We start from the raw sequence: 19,503 nt of genomic DNA, 5'->3' as shown, positions 1-19,503 counted from the left end.
AAACAACGGCAAATGTTTAAGCAAATTAACTTACCAGGTCTTTATGTAAAAATTTTCCAAAGTATGAGGACGGCGTCCCTGCATACGGTCGCATCATATGAATTCTCTTGCCATCGTGAAGAGGTTAACATATTTTCAGGAACACGCAAGTCAGGTCGAGACCTTACAATAGGATTCTTTTTTCACTGAAGGCGCCCTGTAGACCCACAAATCCATTAAACTTGGTAAACACGTTAGCAATGGCATTCGAAGAATCATTCGGCGTACTTTTTAAAAAGAGGATATAAATGCATAGTCTAAGTATAAATATCCTTTATTTTAACATGTATTCAAAGAGATGTTTTTATCTTTTTTTTATATTTGTATATAGGATGCACGGAATTGCTAACAACAGGTATGGTACATGGTATGAAACTGGAACATATGTACAAGTGTTCTCCAAACCCTTCGAAATGGTTGGTAAATGCTTTTCGACAATCTCTTACGCGAGGAAGAGAAAATAAAACAAAAAATGAAGGCATGGGAAGGATGAGCTTATTTTTTGACCTAGATTTCGGTTAAAAAGAAGAAAATTATTTTTTTTATCCCATTAAGATGATAATAATTCTACTATATTTTGATGGAGGGGCTAAGGTGAAGTACTTGGATGAGATATGGTTGCTGCAGTGGGGTGTCTGGTCTGTTAGCTTCTGTGTCTGTGAGTTTGTGTGTGTCTGTGGACAGGAATCATTTTATGGCACATAAATAACTACTGTACTCGAACACAAGTTATATATTTATTAAATCTTTGTGCAACGATTAAAGCGTTGTCGGACGAACATGTATTCTGGTATTATTTTTAATATCTACTTTGCATTGGGTAATCAATGTGGGTGGCAAAAGTCAAGTCGTGCACGTTTTCGTGCGACGTAGCCGGGACGAGCGCGCCCGAATTAAATTTGGCACGAATTAAAAAAAAAAAAAAAAAAGAGGCTATTTGGTACAGAGTCTGGGGATAAGATGCTGAAAGATACCAGGAAACACCTTTTTCCATCTGTTTCCTTTAGTCTCGAAGGAAGGTGGGGCCAAGAAACGAGATGTGTTTCTTTCTCAAGAGAAACGGGAAATAGTTTTCTCCTTCAGTCTCGCACTGGATACCTGATTCGGCTTTAGTTGGCTTTGGGACCGAAAGTTTATTTCCCTAATCTTGCTTACCGTGATGGCACTAGTAGGCAAAAGACCCAAGTTAAATTAGGCTAGGTTAGACAGTATTGGGTTAACTGTTTTCATTTTTCAAATACTCCACGATATTTTGAGGTTTCGCAATGTCAGAATAATCTTTAGTTATAATAATGACGAACAAGTCGAAATAGTCTCGCGAGATGGACCTAGACTCCATTTATCAAGAGGGAAAATACTTTATGTAACAACAGTAATGATGATAATAATATGAGTTAGAGGGACATGGGAGTAAAGTTAAAGCTTAAAGTTGTAGTGTAATTGTGGGAAACAGGCTAATCACATAGTAGTAAAAAAAACCCTAGTACTATAAGTGTTTCACATTCCCGTTAAGTCCAGTAAGGCATGGCGAGCAAGCATCTGGAATGAGAGATAAGCAACTCCATTTTCTCAGTGTCATTTTCAAAACGAAGGCCAATCTTCCATTTCTTAGTGAACAAAGGCATCTAAAATAACGCATAAATATGATCAGGGACCGCGGGATTAAGTACGATATGCCGTAAAATTTTGAGTTTATATCGTTCAGAGGTGTCACCAGTAGGCAAATTATAGAAAATACAGTCGTACCGATGCCAAGACAAGAACGTGATCAAGTAGCTTGATTTATGAACAAAATATCCGTTTATGCAAGACAGAGGTCACTGCATGAACATTAATGTAACATTTTAACGAAGAAAATTGTGCGTTTTCAACCAACTGCTCGACACGGGAAAATATGATATGGATCACCCCTGGTCAGTCAGTATGGCCTGAAGTTCGTGAAAAAGAAGCAAAAGATTAGAACATATTCCTTGGCAAGATTGGGTTTGTTGGAAATGTATGTACTTAAATTACGTTAAAGCAAGGGGGAAATGTAATACTTTTTTTTTTTTTTTTGGCTAACATGCCAAAAGAGGGACTTTTTTTTTTAAAGTTTTCGGTCCCGGTTGTAAATGTACTAAGTACGCATAAGAACAAATGGATTCATTTGTGCCTCCTAATTATTCTTGACAGATATTTATCAGCAAATGTATATATATATATATATATATATATATATATATATATATATATATATATATATATATATATATATATATATATATATATATAATAGCCTTCTTTTGATTCTCCCAGTAATTTGATGCGGAACCGTCTTCGCAATAGCCGACAATAGCCGAAGACTGGCTCGCGACCATTACTAGTACTCAGTACCTGTATTTTCTCATTCAGCTGATTTTCCCCAGGTCCCTCTTAATTCTAAGTTGCATATTGTATTCCTACGACATCGTCGTTCAAAATAAAAACAACGGAACTTGCTACAGAGGAGAGTGCCATGATGCAAACTCACCAAGCGAAGCAGCTTAAGCGTTGTTCGAGTGAATCAAATTCGATACTGGATTCTGTAAGTCGCCAGGCACATTTTGACATTCAGTATCTAAAACGAGCACATTTATTTACATATGTATATACGTATTTTTATACATTTGTTTGTGTGCGTGCGTTTGTGCATATACAATATTATGTGGATAATGTATATTTCACTTATGTATGTTTCACTTGTGCGTGTATTTCTCGAGTGTTCAGCGATGGCTCAAAAGAAACGGACCATTTGTATGAGTAACCATGAGCGTATCGTACAGTATGTATGCGTTTTCATATATATATATATATATATATATATATATATATATATATATATATATATATATATATATATATATAATATATATATATATTTTATATATATATATATATATATATATATATATATATATATATATATATATATATATATATATATATATTTTATATATATATATATATATATATATATATGAGTATAAAAATTGTTCAAAAGAATACAGCCGAATGTAACATTGTTCAGGATTGAATTGTATGAGTGCAAGAAAGGGTGCAATCAAGTCTTGGGGGAAGGGGAGGGGAGGAGTCTACAGATATCACACTACCTAAGTTTACTTTTTTTTTTCCTTTTTGTCCAGCAGAGTTCGTGAAGTGGCACGTTTGATATGAGAAGGGGTGCGAGGGGGCCAGTTAAGGTAGGCAATAAATTGTTTTTAATGCATAGGCCTAAGGGGCAGGTAACCCAATGCTTTATATGTAGCCCAGGCCCGAAGAACATAAAAGGGGAGTAAAAAGAAGTAGGGGCATACATCCGGGGAAAGCGAGAAACCTGATTATAAGAGTTTGGGGAAAACAGAAGCAAAATGAGAGTTCCAAACTTCGACAGAAAGTGGAAAGAAACAGTCACTAAACCGTGCAAATCAAGAGAAAATGAACACTTGGCAACCCCCATATTTCCCCTATTAAGTACAGGGCTACAACACTAATTATCAAGAGAACACATTGATAACCTTGGGCGGATACAGCGTTTGTATATAAACAATAAATACATCTTTCTACGTCTCAGAGTACAAAATTTCTTTTTTTTTTTATCTTATTTCCCTTGTGACAAACTATATACAAGTACAGCACATTCTGTAATGGGAATATCACAACTATATAAGCACATGATTAGGCAATTACCGTGGAAGACCAGGAAGGTTTTAAGGATACAGAACCTGTACTTAATACCCGGACATTGGAAAGAGTCATGCTAATTAATGCAAAAGAATTCAGTACAGGGATTAGAGATGACTTTCTCTTTTTTTTCGTCATCTAATTAGACCAAATCACAATAATCCTCTTGGCAAACTTTTTTTTTTTTAAAGCTAAGGTTTTCCAATGTCAGTTCAAAAGTACAGACCTTCTTAGATCTTTCACTATTTGGTTTAGGAATTGGTAGAGGAGAATCATTATAAACAGGTTCCAACATTGGTTGGATGTATTCTGTAGCAAAGGCGATGTGTTTTACTAAAAAAAAAAAAAAATATGCTTGTATTTGTGTATGAAATAATATATCGAATTCAAGAGGCGCATCAGTGTTTAATCAGAGTAAAACCTTAGAGAATGTTCACGTTAGATTCTAATCAGTGAAACGGAGCAAGGTTCTGGCTCCTTCAGTAACCAGACCTCGCGGAAAAAGCAATGAAAGAATTCCCTTTCAAGAGTGTCTAAACCTGTTTATAAAATTCTCAAAACATATTGATCTCGGCTCTTGTCTCAATAGCACAAAAAGATAATGGAGAAGGACATAAAAGAGCTCCAGGAGTTAGAAGTAGGAGACATACAAAGGTTCTGATGATGATGATGATGAGGAGGAGGAGGAGGAGGAGGAGAAACGTATGAAAAAATATCACATGAGTTTCACGCTCACATTTTTCCTCTTTTGTGCTCGCTCGGTCGTCGAGAGACCCTTGCAGCAAGGATGAGCCTCTCTCTGCATTTCCACCTTTTTTTTTTTATTTTTTAGACACGATTCGGGCGATGGACCTCGGATTTCTTTTATATAATCATTGGTGAATGACAACACACGTAAAGTACGCAGCCATTAGACACCCTTAATTTTGTAAGGGATGTAAACAAAGACCTCACTAGGATATCGTACTGACAAATCTAAAATTATCTTGCTGCCGCTAACCAACAAACAAAAGGTTCCGTTTGCTGGACCCAGTGAGGGCCGATAGGATTACCTCCAAAAATAAACACAGAACATGAAATGGTGCGAATCTAAATTTAGCTGCAGAACGACTGTGACCTAACGCTATAAAACATTGGGTCACAGTATAATGTAAGCGTACGTGACATTTTGTCTTTTCATTCACCCAATACGGAGACCCGATATTCTCTTGCAAAAACGCGATTTCGTTTCCAAAAGGGAACAACAAGTCCTTTCAAGTGGATCTGAGGGTCAGGCGAGGAATATACCTCTTTTTCATTTCTCTGGTGTTACAGAATACTGACTTCCCCTATTGTTTTTGTTGCTTGCTTTAGCGACATTCATAATCGGTATTCTATTTTGACAGGCCACAGTGAGGCTGGAATAGAAATTCATCCAGCATCAAGCTCTCCTAGTTAGTTTTCTTGGAAAGCTTTCGCCGGACGCAGATAACAGTGCGAGGATTATCTAATGACTGCGTTCTTTACGTACGTCTCAATCGCATTCATAAGAAAGTAATCGGAGCTACTATAAAAAAAGTCTTATAACTCTTCCCGTGTATCAGTGGATATTTTATTCTAATGTGCAAGATAATTTATGACTTGCAATACTGGATTGCAAAAATCATACCACGAACCGTCATGAGATTACAAGTTTTGATTCTGTACGAATTGCAAAATTTCTCACTTTGTTTGATTCCTTTTTGATGAATTTTCGCTTTCAGAAATTGTAAGGCTGAATAATCACGACAAATTTTCAAAATAATAAAAAAAAAATAATGATGCTATTTTGACAGATCTGCTATGTCATTAAGATTAGGTGGTTATCTAATTTTAAGTCAAAAACTTCCTCACCGTCCGCACAACACTGAAGAAAAAAAAAAAAAAGATAACTATCGATAACAACAGCGTTTTGTTTCCATCAGAATGAAAAAAGGTCAAAGATAACAGAAGTAGCAAATGCCTAATCTAACACGTCAGATGTTTGTCGGAGTTCCCAACAGCGTTTGGTTTCTTTGTTTGTTTGTTTGTTTTTTATCACATGTTATCGAGGTGCAGCGTCTCCACCTCGTGGGTCTCGACTCCACCGTCCGTCCGGCACTGCAAACTGAGACTCGGCGTGTGAATCATTCTGGGTTCCACCCTGGGGACGACGTCGCCCCTCAGGATGTTCGATGTTGCTCGACTTCCCCGTCTGTCGGAGGAGGCCTCCTGGCGCGCCAGCGCCGTCCCGATCAGGCTCCTGTCGCTGCTGTTCTCCAGACAGACGCTGTGGGAGCTGCATTTCCTGAATGGCTGCTGCTGCTGTTGCTGCTGCATCTCGTTTTGTGCGAGGGCTTGGCTCGACAGCTCCTCCATGCTGCCGTGGTTGCAGCGCCCCTCGTAAGTGAAGGGCGTCTCGAAGGTCTGCCGCCCGTCTCGACCGCCCGGCCTGGTGTCGTGACTTGGTCCCTTCGAGGTAAATGCTGTGGAGACCTGCTGATACTGGTGCTGCTGCGAGTTGGCTCTTGTGCGTCGTATGCCTGACAAGACTCCTGGAACGGGACACAGATGATGTTATTGTTACAATTCCAAATTACCAAATAGTTACATGGAACGAGCCTCAAATACCATTAATTTGATTAATTTGCTAAGCAAAGGACCCATTGGCGTAAAATGAAAAAGCAGAAAACGAAATCTAGAAATCTGAAAAAATACGATTAATATTGTTACAACTCCAAATTGCCAAATAGTTACATGGAACGAGCCTCAAGTGCTGTTAATTTGATTAATTTGCTAAGCAAAGGGCCCATTCGCGTAATATGAAAAAAAGCTGATAAAGAAATCTAGAAATCTGAAAAAATAGGATTAATATTAAAAAACGTAGTGCCCACAAACAAAACATCCCTTCTTGTTTCATCATGAAATTATTATATGTAACTGAAAGCCTTGATGTGAACCTGATCATCATTCTAAATTCGTTCGCAAGATGTTATCAGTCTAGAAAAAGTGGAGGACTGTATGCGTCCCACACCTGATGTCAAACTTAAACTAATTTCCAGCAACAAGTCTACATTATATGGACTCAGAATAAAATAAATATTCCTATAAATATATATATATATATATATATATATATATATATATATATATATATATATATATATATATATATATATATATATATATATATATATATCTTAGGTACAACTGACTGTCAAGAAAAAAAGAAACTGCCTAAGAAAGCAATACCTACACAATATTTGCGTGAATGCTTGTCTGCTCAATTCCTAGTGAGTATATACATCTATCTAATCTGATGGTGTTGTTAATTTTTCAAGCGTTTTGAATATTGTGTATAAATGCATATAACACCGTTAGGTGTATATCCATGTGCATCCTCATGTCCGATTTGCATTGTGTAGGTGTAGGTGTAGGTGTGTGTGTGTTGTGTTGTGGAGCCTAGTGACAGAAAACTTTATTCATCCATACTGCAATTATTTATTTTTAAAATTCTTGTAATTCAACTGAAACTGCTGAAGAATTCAAAGGAAAATGTTAGCGGTGTTTAGTGTAACTTTCCTCTTTGCATTTTGCAAGTGACCGTGATATTCCTGGCATTCATAAATGCCCCACATCATTAAATAAATGGATTTCATCAATGAATTCATGTCACAGAAGTGGAATTTACATGTTCATGAACTTGCGGTCATCGCTGGAAGTTTCTTGTGTTGGTGACTGTTTTCTTAGAGGACTCTACTGTCAGGTGTGTTTGGTGCAATTTTGCGTTTTAATGCAATTTTATCGAGATAACATGAAACAGTTTAAGAACACGAGGTATAGCTTTCATCAGAAAGCTTGGCTTGTGTCTTTTCGTATCACTTGGTTTTACTATTAAAAGATCCATGTTTAATTCTTTTGTCTCGTTGCTTAAATTTCTGCGTTTCCAATTACAAAACGTAATGGAAATCACAACTGCAGAGGTTGGAGTTCTCCAAACTGAGCAAAGTCTCATTAGCTTTTCCAAACAGAGCCTGTCGCAATTAATATACAAAAGATGGACATACAAATAGACCGGCTGTATCCTGCCTGAGAGAGAGAGAGAGAGAGAGAGAGAGAGAGAGAGAGAGAGAGAGAGAGAGAGAGAGAGAGAGAGAGAATAATAATACTGAATACAGCAACAATGCTCCCCGACCTATGGCACGAGAGAGAGAGAGAGAAGAGAGAATAGAACAAGAGAGAGAGAGAGAGAGAGGAGAGAGAATAATTATGAATACAACAACAATACTCCCCGGCCTATGGCACGAGAGAGAGAGAGAGAGAGAGAGAGAGAGAGAGAGAGAGAGAGAGAGAGAGAGAGAGAGAGAATGTGTGCTATGACAAGGGTCTGTAATGGCATAACACAGCTCAGTCTAAACCAGGCAAAAATTAGCCGTCTTTGTTGACAAGGGAAAGTCCGATTGTTGCTCATTAGGCCTCTTATCCACTTCAACACCTTGCTAACAACAGGGTGCCAATGGGCAAGGGCTAGTGCTGGTATAAAGCCCACTTGATCTAAATCAGTCCGACAAAAATTTTTCTTATGAGAGCCTATGCCACAGAACAGCTTCATCTAACAGCAAACTTTTGGCACAATACTCGTTCAGAAAAACCAGAGATGAGGTCTGAACTGTTAATTGGCTGAGTACTCTGTTAGTACAGGTAATCGCCTGAGTCGACAGAGTTCCAGTTTTTCGTTTCGTCACTACTGATTAAAGGAAAGGAAAACTGGAGAGGAATAGTAAACCTAACAATCAATTCATTAATGGGGATACAGCTTTAATCTTCACACACATATATATGTGAATATGTGTGTGTGTGTGTGTGCGTGTGATGTGTGTGCTTATGTCTTTTGGTGAGCACGCATGTCTTAGTGTCGGCAGAGTATAGCAAGGTGTTATAGCTCAATGATACAGTAGTGTCAGCATTAAAAACAAGAGGGGTTCCTTTTGGCAATATTACTTTAGGGATGCCATACTGTCGGTGATTCTGTGAGTGGGAGTATCTGACAACGTATTGCGTTTAAGCAAAGGTACGTAGTATGTGGCGAGGGTAATAACTATCCATTCTTTAAGGCATGATAGTGACAAAGGAGTTAAAATAACGGTGATCTTAATTATATATATATATATATATATATATATATATATATATATATATATATATATATATATATGTGTGTGTGTGTGTGTGTGTGTGTGATTACAATTCTGCTAGTATACATCAACAATTGATAATTGTAAATGTACAGAACCATTTGAATAATTTTCTGTGTGTTAAGGGGAAAAGCAAGATGAAAGATTCTGTATTTGTTTTGCCTGGAAAATCAAGATAAGTAAACAACCTCAAACTGAATATATATATATATATATATATATATATATATATATATATATATTCTATATATATTATATAAAATATATATAATATATAATATATATATATATATATATATATATATATATATATATATATATATATATATATATATATACACCTAAATTTACATTATGTTTTGGACCCTCGCGTATTTGTATATACGGAAATGTATCCATATTGTGTGTATAAGCATTTTTGTCTGTGCAATTCAAAAGAGCAGAAGCTTGTAAGTGTCACTTAATGCGCTAAATAATAAAAAAAAGACCTAGGAATATCTCCGTAACGGGTGCTACTTCTTATACAGATAACTTACTCTCTAAAATCTGAGCATAGCCATTACACGCTTTGGGCCTGTCATCATATCCAAGCTAACTTACTGCTAAGAAGCAACGCCAGTGGACACTGAAAGCTGGAGGGCGACACTACACTGACTAGAACATACCAGTGCTGGAAGAGGACTGAAACAGTGTCTCGCAATTGTCACTTTATAATCCTGGACTTGTGTCTCGTATTCAGATGACCAAAGCATAGGCAACTCTTTCATGCCTTTGCAACTACAAATACTTAAGCTAAGAAGTATTACTATTTCTTTTCTGGTAGTTTTTTTTTTTTTATCTGCTGGGAAATTCTGACTGGGAAAAATCCGAGTGACCCCAAATTCAACTTTATGAACTGAGTGAAAATTGGATATCCGAGAAATGTTTAAATAATTCCATAAATACTGTCTTCTTTCGGATTGCACAGCTCAGGTGGAACCTGAAACTGATAATCCAGAGGTTCAACCACTAACTGCTGCATTACAAAGACACCCATTCCTGGGTATCAAGCAAAACTAGCTTCTAAGTTGACAAAGTCCAAGATGACAGAAGTGAAACATTCTGGTGCAGAGGTGAGTGGTGTCTGGTGCTTTGAGGGTGCGTTCATTACAGAGAAAAAAGGGGCTTGCAGTGTTTTTTTTTCTTTTGCGGGAGGATGTGGGGGGCAGGGAGGGACACAGAGCACAAAGAACGCCACACACCTGGTCATAGTCCAGACTTTAGGCTTCATATTTCATGTCACTGACATTAGAGCAAGGACCTTTGTTGGTACTGAGAGCTACAACTGTCATCATAAAAATGCAATATCAGTTTTTTTTTTGTTTGTTTGTTTCAGTCCATGCAGATTGGATACTGAATAGAAACAGGATCATTCAACTGCTTTCCAAAAAAATGAGAAAAATATGAGAATAAAAAATAAACTATGTAATAAATTAGAGTTATCTAATTTGACATCACGATGCAGATGGTGATTTTCAGATAAAAAAAAGGTCTCATTCCGAAAAAATTCTTTAAGGCATGATAAAAAAAACATTATAAAAAACAACATCACAAGAGTAAGTATGCAAGCAAATAAATAATCAGGCGAGTTTTCACACTCGATCTGACATATGGAAACAAAACTGCCTGACACTGAAGGAGTATTAAGAAATAACTGGGACAGAAAATGGGACTTCTTTTAGTAGCAATATTCAATGGACAGTCGGCTCTTATTTTTAAAAGGATACTGTAGAGGCATTTCACTGCGTTTAATAACTCGGAATCTAAAGGGACCACGGAACGAAATTTTTTTAAAAGACTTTTCAGAGGACATACAAAAAATATCTTTGAATGGAAATTAAAATTTTGCAGGAGAAGGGGAAAGTGAAGAAACATAAAACGGGAATCTTACACCCTAGGACCTTTTTTTTCCTGAAATCTATGGGAATTCCACCAGAGGGGTCGTGCATGTTCTTAGTTACTGCGATCTAACGAGAGAGAGAGAGAGAGAGAGAGAGAGAGAGAGAGAGAGAGAGAGAGAGAGAGAGAGAGAGAGAGAGAGAGAGAGAGAGAGGAGAAATCGTCAGCTAGTTAATAATAAGTCTTCTCCAGAACAGAGGCTCAACTTAAACAAGAGCAGCGATAATTTTGAAGCATATAATTCCATATTTCTTTTTTATATATCCGACATAACTTAATTTTCTATTGAAAGGGCCCTACGGCCAAGGGAAACATTTAAATTCGTTTTCATAAAACGATAAAACTACTGAATTGTCTTTAAGAGAATCTAGATTTTTTGTGACATTTTCATATTACTTCAGCAAGTATTTTGATGATGAAAAATATAAGTATGTTGATGATGAAAAATATGTAACAGTTTTGATTTTGTTTGTTATTATTTAAATCGGCATTTGGTGAAGGTCTCCCAAAGGCTAGTGATTTCTGATACGTCTGAGATTTTAGAAATATCCATACTTTTTTTTTTTCACAACGATTTATACATCCGTTTAACAGAGAATTTGTAAGCATATTGACTGTAACGGTTGTTACTTTTCGCGGGATTTTTGTTATTTATATAAAAGGAAAAAAATCCATTATCACTCAGGCTAAGTCAGCAAAAGCATGCAACGTTCTCGTGGGGGGGAAAAATGATACATATTGAAAAAAAGCAGTCAATATTCATAATGCAGACTATTTTCATCTACCGCAGCCCCGAATGCAATGATCAAAAGATGAAGAAAAAATTCCGTTGATTATCGTAACATTCAAAAGTGCCATGCAGAGAGATTTTTTCATTCTATTTGGGATACTGAACCTCTTAAAGCAAAGGAAAGGGAAGGTAAAAATAAAATATGAACTTGATCAAATAAAAGTCGAGATTTCCTTGGTAGTCGCGCCGTTATGAGACTTGTGACCGCCTATTAAGAATGAAGGGTATTTCTGTTTCTTGAAAACCAGTTGAAAGTCTAAAAATACTCAAATTCGTTTCTTGAAAACCGGTTGCAAGTCTAAAAATACTCAAATTCGTTTCTTGAAAACCGGTTGCAAGTCTAGAAATAATTAAATTCGTTTCTTGAAAATCCGGTTGCAAGTCTAAAAATACTCAAATTCGTTTCTTGAAAACCAGTTGAAAGTCTAAAAACACTCAAATTCGCAACGAACGCTGACCTGCTTTTCAGTGAAGTCTCTTAGTGGAGAACTGGATCGGTAAATAAAACGCACTTCAGAAAACTGCAGTGTTGTTATTGGATCCTTTTAAATAATTCACTAGTGTAAATTGCGTCTGCAAAATTTGTACCAGTAGATAACTTTTGCCTGGCTGCGAATTTCGATCTGAAGTAATCATTAGTGAAATGTAACGTCGGCTCTGGTGACATTAGCCAAGATGAAGAAATCTGACATTTGGACAAACCCAATTATGCAAAACCCTTTGACGATGTTCGCCTTCGAAGTCGTAAGCACTACAACACCACTACACCCTTTAGGAATGACGACTTTCTGGTACCCGAGAAAGACTGTTTCCTTTAGCAAACCGTCAGTGAACTGATAAAAAGGACGATAATAAAGCTAATAATATCCAAGAGTCGATTTTCTCCTTGAATGACTTAAATAGTCTTCGAGCTGCTTCTCATTGGATTTAGCTTCCGAATCTTTGATAATTATTTTGAAGTATTATCGAAAGCATCTAGAAAACATATTCCTCTGGATTCGTTTCTTGTGGTTTTACAAAAATGAATGGATCGCGGGTTTTAATGGTACTCTGATTTTAACTGGCAACTGAGGTGCACTTAATGAGACTCAGTATTCTATTCTAATCAATCGGTTGTTAGAATAGATCGCGGACAGATTTCAGTGGCGGAGAAAAACTGACTTTGGAAAACAAAAGAAAAAGAACAAGAATGACAGGAAGCATACAATTAAAGTAAAAGGTGAGAATGAAAGGGTTACTATCAGATAAGGAGAGAAAAAGAAAACGTAAATACTGTGGAAAGGAAAGTGTCGAAGGAGGGACGATAAAGTCGGGTGTCGGGGATACGTGATATCAGCTTCAGTGGAGGTCAAAGGAAAAGTGGCAAGTGACTTAATAGACAAGGGGGGTGAGGTGGGGTGGGGAGGGGACGGCTACCGGGGGAGACTCAAAATGAAATTGGGTTGGTGGTTGAGAGAGAGAGAGAGAGAGAGAGAGAGAGAGAGAGAGTGCGTGGGCGAGGAACTAGTGGGAGGGAGTGGAGGGAGGAAGGGAGGGAGGGAGGGAGGGGTGGTTATCTTTCGGAGGTCCAGAGGGATCATCCCGATCTATCAGTAGATAACAGAAGCAGTGGTGAGACCTGTGCTAAAGGCAGACTGGGAAGGAGCCAAGACTGGTGAGGGGACATCGTTCCAGACCGCACCAGGGGGACTGGTGGTGGCTGTGGTGGTGGTGTTTGTGGTGGTGAGGATGGTGGTGAATGATGTGTTGGTGATGAAAGATGTGGTATTTGTGGTAGTAGTGGTAGCAGTGGGGGGAGGAGGAGGAGGGGCAGCAGCAGCGGGGTTATTGGTGAGGGTAGGAGGGAGGGGGGAGGATGAGTGGGATGGGGGCGAGGGAGATCATGGGTGGCGGAGCCCGTGATTGTAGACACACCCATCAGCGACTTCTCCGACTCGTGCGACTCTCCGCAATTATCTTTCCCGCCACCACCACCACCACCACAAGGCTGAGCGGGCTCTCGCTGCAGGTCGGCCCGGTCCCGCTCGCTTAGAGGTACCTGCAAGAAAAAGAAGAAGAAGGGACTCACTCGCTCGCTCGCTCATTCACTCCCTCGCTCTGACGAAGCAAAAAAACTGGAAGGGATACAACGATACTTAGAAAAAATAGTCAAACAAAAATTGGAAGGAATAAGGGATGATGCTGGAAAGACAACGATACTTGGAAAGAATGGTAAATGATGATGGAATGGGAAACAAAAAAATTGGAAGGAATAAGGGATGATGCTGGAAAGACAACGATACTTGGAAAGAATAGTCAATGATGATGGAAAGGAAACAAAAAGCTAGCAAGGGACGACAGATGGCTTTGGAAAGACAAAGAAATTTGGAAACAATAGTGAATGATGATGGGCAGATGAGGGAAATTGGAATGAATAATAAATAATGATGTAAAAATGAAACAAAATTGCAATGTTAAATGAAGGCACTAAGACACTTGGAAAGAATAGTGAATGATGATGGGCAGATGAGGATGGCGAATAATAAATAGAAGTTAAATGAATAAGACACTTGGAAAGAATATGAATGACGATGCAAAATAAAAACCTGGAGCAATAAATGATAACAGAACGACAGAGAAACCTGGAAGGAACTGTAGATGATGGTGGAAGGTTAAAACATTTGGAACAATAAATAATGATGAAAATAAAAAAAATACTCGGAAGGAATAGTAACTGTTAATATAAAAAACAATAAATTTATAATGGAAAGACAAAGATACTTGGAATGAACAGATGATGGTGACAGACGAAGAAATCTAAGAGAAATCCTAAATGATGATGGAATGAAAAAAAAAAATGGAATAGATGATGGAAAAACCTGAAGAAATTTGGAATGATAAGTAAATAATAATAGTGAAAGACAAGAGCCTTGGAAGGGATAGTAAATGATACTGGAAAAACGAAGAAATTTGGCAGGAACAGTGAATGGTGAGAGAGAATCGAACGAAACTTGAAGGAATGGTTAAATTATTTGATGACTGGAGGCCACAGAAACTTCTGAAGAATACTGAATGAAGGAGAAACTTGGAAGGAGTACTAAGTAATTATGCATAGACGAAGAAGTCTAGAAGGAATAATAAATAAATGAGGGGAAGACAGAGAAACTTGAAAGGAAAGTAGGTGACAGGTGGTTAAAGAGTAACGAAGAAATCTGGAAATGAAGACGAAGAAAGCGATGTGACATGAAAATATATCTACTGAACTTCCATTGTACGCTGTTTCTTTGCATATGAATAATACTTCAAGAATGCCATTATTTAACTCGTATCTTTTTATTTATTGGTTAATTACTCATTCCTTACTGTTCTATTTACATATATTAAGCCAAAACACCCTTAATTCCCCATTACTCTATATTCTTCGCTCTTCTCTTCGCGTACTGCAAAGTCACATTACCCACAATTCCCACTCACCTTTTCGGGAACATTTTGAACGTAAATGACCCTGTTGAAGGCACGCCATCGTTTACACAACTGCACGTACATCTTGCACTGCACGTACATGAAGACTAGTCCCCCGGTGAAGCCAATTGCCACGACGATCAGCTTGGTCCAGAAAGGCCACTCCAGACTCCCCTCCTGCCGGAGTTTCATTGAAGTGTGAAAACAACAATGGCGCAAATTTTTCCTCAAACACCTTTTTATTAAGGCAATTATTTATTCGGTTTTCATTCGTTATAATGATGAATTAGCGTCAGTAGAAGTAATAATTGCAGTGAGTAGCCTTGTGATAATGCTGCTGCTTTTTATATAGATCATATTTTTATATAGATCATGATATTTACTACTTCTACTAAAACGACAAAAGAGACTCAACTCGGATCTTTAGCTTCCATGGGAAATGGCATTCTAGAAGCGGGCACAGTCGCTGTGCTGGCAATCACAATAAAATATAAATTCGTCAATCATAGAAGCCCACAAATTAGTACAGACCTTTTATTATTATTATTATTATTATTATTATTATTATTATTATTATTATTATTAAATTAAATACCGTTTATTTTTAGTATCATTATTATTATTATTATTATTATTATTATTATTATTATTATTATTATTATTACAAGACGCTCCCTTCCATTAAAATAATCTTAAGGATAATAACCCTACTACAGTTAAGGGTAGAGCAAGGCGATATTTAACAGACGCAAGACGAAATAAATTAACACAGAGAGAGAGAGAGAGAGAGAGAGAGAGAGAGAGAGAGAGAGAGAGAGAGAGAAGAAACGTGTAAAACTTTCTCTCGCTACTTCGTAGCCCGTCCTCCCCTTAACTGGGTCCCGTTACCACAAAACTTGGCGGAAACGAAGTAAACTTTCTCAATTTATCTCTGATTACGGGAGGTCTTTAGCAGCTGCGTCTAACGCTCTTTTCTCTGCTACAAGAAGAAGAAGAAGAAGAAGAAGAAGAAGAAGAAAAACAAGGCTAAATGACGCTACTACATCTCAAGAAGACGTAGGACTTGAGACAGTACTGTCACTTGGGGCTAACGCTCTTTTCTCTGCTACAAGAAGATGAAGAAGAAGAAGAAGAAGAAGGAAAAAAACAAGGCTAAATGACGTTACTACATCTAAAGAAGACAAAGGACTTAGTACTGTCACTTGGGGATTAAAAACTTCTTCTCTGATAAGGAGAAAAACAGCTGGGACATAGAAGAAAAAAATTAGACTCATACCCTAAGAAAAACCTTTACTTTTTGCTAGAAAAAGGGAGATAAAAATAAAAGATAACTCCTGCCGGGAAAGAAAACATGTTTAATTAGCAAGACACATCTACTCCCAGGGAAGAGAACAGCCGTTAAAAGAGGAAAAATGGAAAAAAAGATATAGTACTCTCACTCAGGATATAAACCGAAAGAAAACATCATTAAGCGCCAGAACAGACCCATTTTTCAAAACAAGAGTTATAACAATAACTGGTGGCCTGTTAAAAGCGAATGTAAGATGAAAAATCCCAAAGTACGGCCCAATAACTCTGGCCGAATTAATGGACGAAGTCAAGAAAACTACCGGATGCTTTTGTTGTTTTCTCTTTTTTTTTTCTTTCGTTCTTCGAGGAGAAAAGCGATTAAAAGTTTGACTTAGTGGCGTTACCGACAAGCACCGGATGTAACGGGTTACATATGTCGGCTGTGAGAAGTAATGGCCGGTTCAAAGATGTTTTTGGGGATTTATCCCAACTGGGTGATCGCTCGTGTCTCCAGTGGGGATTTTCCTGCAGTGCGTGTACTAATACACATGTGCATCTGTTGATACATATGCACGCAAATGTGTGGGCACAGTATTTTCAAATTATTGTCTTTTGACCTCTTGCTTTAAACTACATCTATGTATTCGGTGACCTATGACAATATGCTGTATTTTTAGTCAAACATTTTAGGTGTACAAATTCGGTACATTTTCTCTCAGTAAAATAATATTGGTAGCCCAGTGACCTCCACTATGTCTGTAACTCACAGCGCTCAACTAACTACCAATCACTGTTAATTATTTGGTAAACAAAAGGACAAACTAATTTTTTTTAATGGGCTTAAAAAGCCTATGCCCCCTCCCGGGACTGAACTCGGTACTTTCAGCTGAGGCGAGATTGGTCCCATAAGCTTCGAAGTCGAGCGGTAAACAGCGTTTATTTTCAATACTGTAAGTTTGTCCTACGTGATATTCAGCTCACCCCTACATCACAATACTCTAAGGCATTTAAACTGTAATACGGAGCCGAAGGTCAACTGGAATAAAAAGCACTTATGAAAGTTACTGATGAAAGTTTGCTCGTTTCCAAGTTTTCAAATGGAGTGATTGCCTGAAAGTGAGGGCTCACCGTGGTTTAAGACTCTATCCACGTATTCTGATCAATACCGTTAATGAATATGCAGCCATAATTTCTTTAACCGATAACGTAATTTTTCATTTAACTTCGACAGACCATGAATAATCCGATTCAGTTCTGGCTCGTGCATAAGAAAGACTTTGAATGCCGATATAGTTTGGCAAATGTTATTCAAAAGATCTCAGTTAACTTTGCTTGTATTTGGTGTTTGTACAGACTACGCAGGAAACCGGTCAGTTCAACACCGGTCTCCAGGGAAGCAATCAATCTTCAGAGACATAATTTACCGGTAATTACAGAAACCGAGTTTGTTGTCAGGTTCATATCAAGACGTATGTTACTCAGGCAATCCAAGTGAAGTAATTAACCATCTCCCTCGGGACGATATAACAACTGCATTCATGGCTAAACACATTAACACGTCAACAAATGAAGAAAAAACGAACAGATACATAAAAGTACAGGGGAATAGAACACGCGGAGATGGAACCTAAAACGTAATTATGATAAGTGACAGCTTCTAATTCATCCTAAAAGAGAACTTTAGCTGCGTTTCAATATATTATATTCTACAAAGGGAGACGTACATGCGGCTAAGTAAGGATGAATGATAGGATACTTTTTTCCTTTAGAAGATGGTACCCCTAGTTAGGTAATCTGCCCCGTGCCCCTAATGTAGGATAACGGTGTAGGAGGTGTGATTCTGAATATCCTGTAGGATAAGTTGCGTTAGGCTTAGGTAGGGTGATGATGTCATCTACATATATTATCTGTTACCTCCTCAGCAGGGCTGAATGGGAGGCTAACAGATGAAACCGCTTCCTAATTGAATTTCTTAGGTACTACCATTCGTTCGCCAAAACTTTATATATATACTATATATATATATATATATATATATATATATATATATATATATATATATAATATATATATATATATATATATATATATATATATATATATATATACATATATATACACATTAATATCTCATGCAAACGAACTCTTGTATTTAGAAAGTAATGAAATGATTAACAAAGAAAAAGGACGGTCATCAGAAACCAGAACTGTAAACATATACATTAACTACATATGACATATAATGATAATAATAAACGTCAGATTCAATTTTGAAAAATCTGACAGAGTTTAAATATTATATAACCTTAACTACAGATGATCTTTAGTAATCACGAACGTCAGATTCCTTTATAAAACCTGACAAGAGTTTGAATGCTTATTTATTCCGAAGGCATACCTGGACTTCCTCCGTCGTCCGTTCGATGAGAATGTAAAGCGCCCAAACCACGCAGGTGAGGGCCACCACGTGGAAGGTGACCGAGCAGGCGATCTTCCTGCGCTCCATTCCTGACATGTCCAGCTTCTCCCACTGAAACCACCAAGAAGTTGATGTAAACAAAGGGTATAGTTTATTGCGGTTTCATGCTAGTGAATTTGCGAGAATGGCCAAGGTGGTGGTGAATGGAGATTGACATGGCACATTTTGATGATGATTCTATTATAATATGGACATATATGTATGTATATATATATATATATATATATATATATATATATATATATATATATATATGTGTATATTATATGTGTGTGTGTTTGTGTTTATATATATATATCATATATATGTATAAAAGTATATGTATGTAGTATATACATCTCTCTCTCTCTCTCTCTCTCTCTCTCTCTCTATATATATATATATATCTATATATATATATATATATATATATATATATATATATATATATATATATATATATATATATCAAATAAAATCGAATTACATCTGAGCACATACAGGTATTTTCAAATACAGATGAGTATAATCTTTATATCGGCATTTTTCTGTATATAAACATTCGGGAAAAGTATAATTTATTAATTTCAACCCTTTTTCACGTCCACACTATTGTGATTATCCTGTCACTTCTAATGACTTGCTCGCAGACTAGA

At 37.1% G+C, this 19,503-nt stretch overlaps 1 protein-coding gene across 5 annotated transcripts in view; it reads right to left on the bottom strand.

Moving 5' to 3' along the window:
• Positions 1 to 3,637: 3,637 nt before the first annotated feature.
• The window catches only part of LOC136846089 (uncharacterized), a 192,934-nt gene continuing 177,068 nt past the window's right edge, over positions 3,638 to 19,503 (bottom strand). For 2 of the 5 annotated variants that reach the window (XM_067116802.1, XM_067116806.1), the window contains exons 4-7: positions 18,788 to 18,919; positions 15,112 to 15,276; positions 13,277 to 13,696; positions 3,638 to 6,290 (exon numbers count right to left, since the gene is read on the bottom strand). In XM_067116802.1, coding sequence (XP_066972903.1) covers positions 5,991 to 6,290; positions 13,277 to 13,696; positions 15,112 to 15,276; positions 18,788 to 18,919 — 1,017 coding nt within the window. In that variant the 3' untranslated portion in view covers positions 3,638 to 5,990. The remainder of the gene's footprint in view (positions 6,291 to 13,276; positions 13,697 to 15,111; positions 15,277 to 18,787; positions 18,920 to 19,503) is intronic. The other 3 variants (XM_067116804.1, XM_067116805.1, XM_067116807.1) reach the window with 2 other exon arrangements.

This window comes from Macrobrachium rosenbergii, chromosome 14 (genome assembly GCF_040412425.1).
Source record: "Macrobrachium rosenbergii isolate ZJJX-2024 chromosome 14, ASM4041242v1, whole genome shotgun sequence".
Lineage (NCBI taxonomy): Eukaryota > Metazoa > Arthropoda > Malacostraca > Decapoda > Palaemonidae > Macrobrachium > Macrobrachium rosenbergii.
This window is presented reverse-complemented; position numbering and strand designations above follow the sequence as displayed.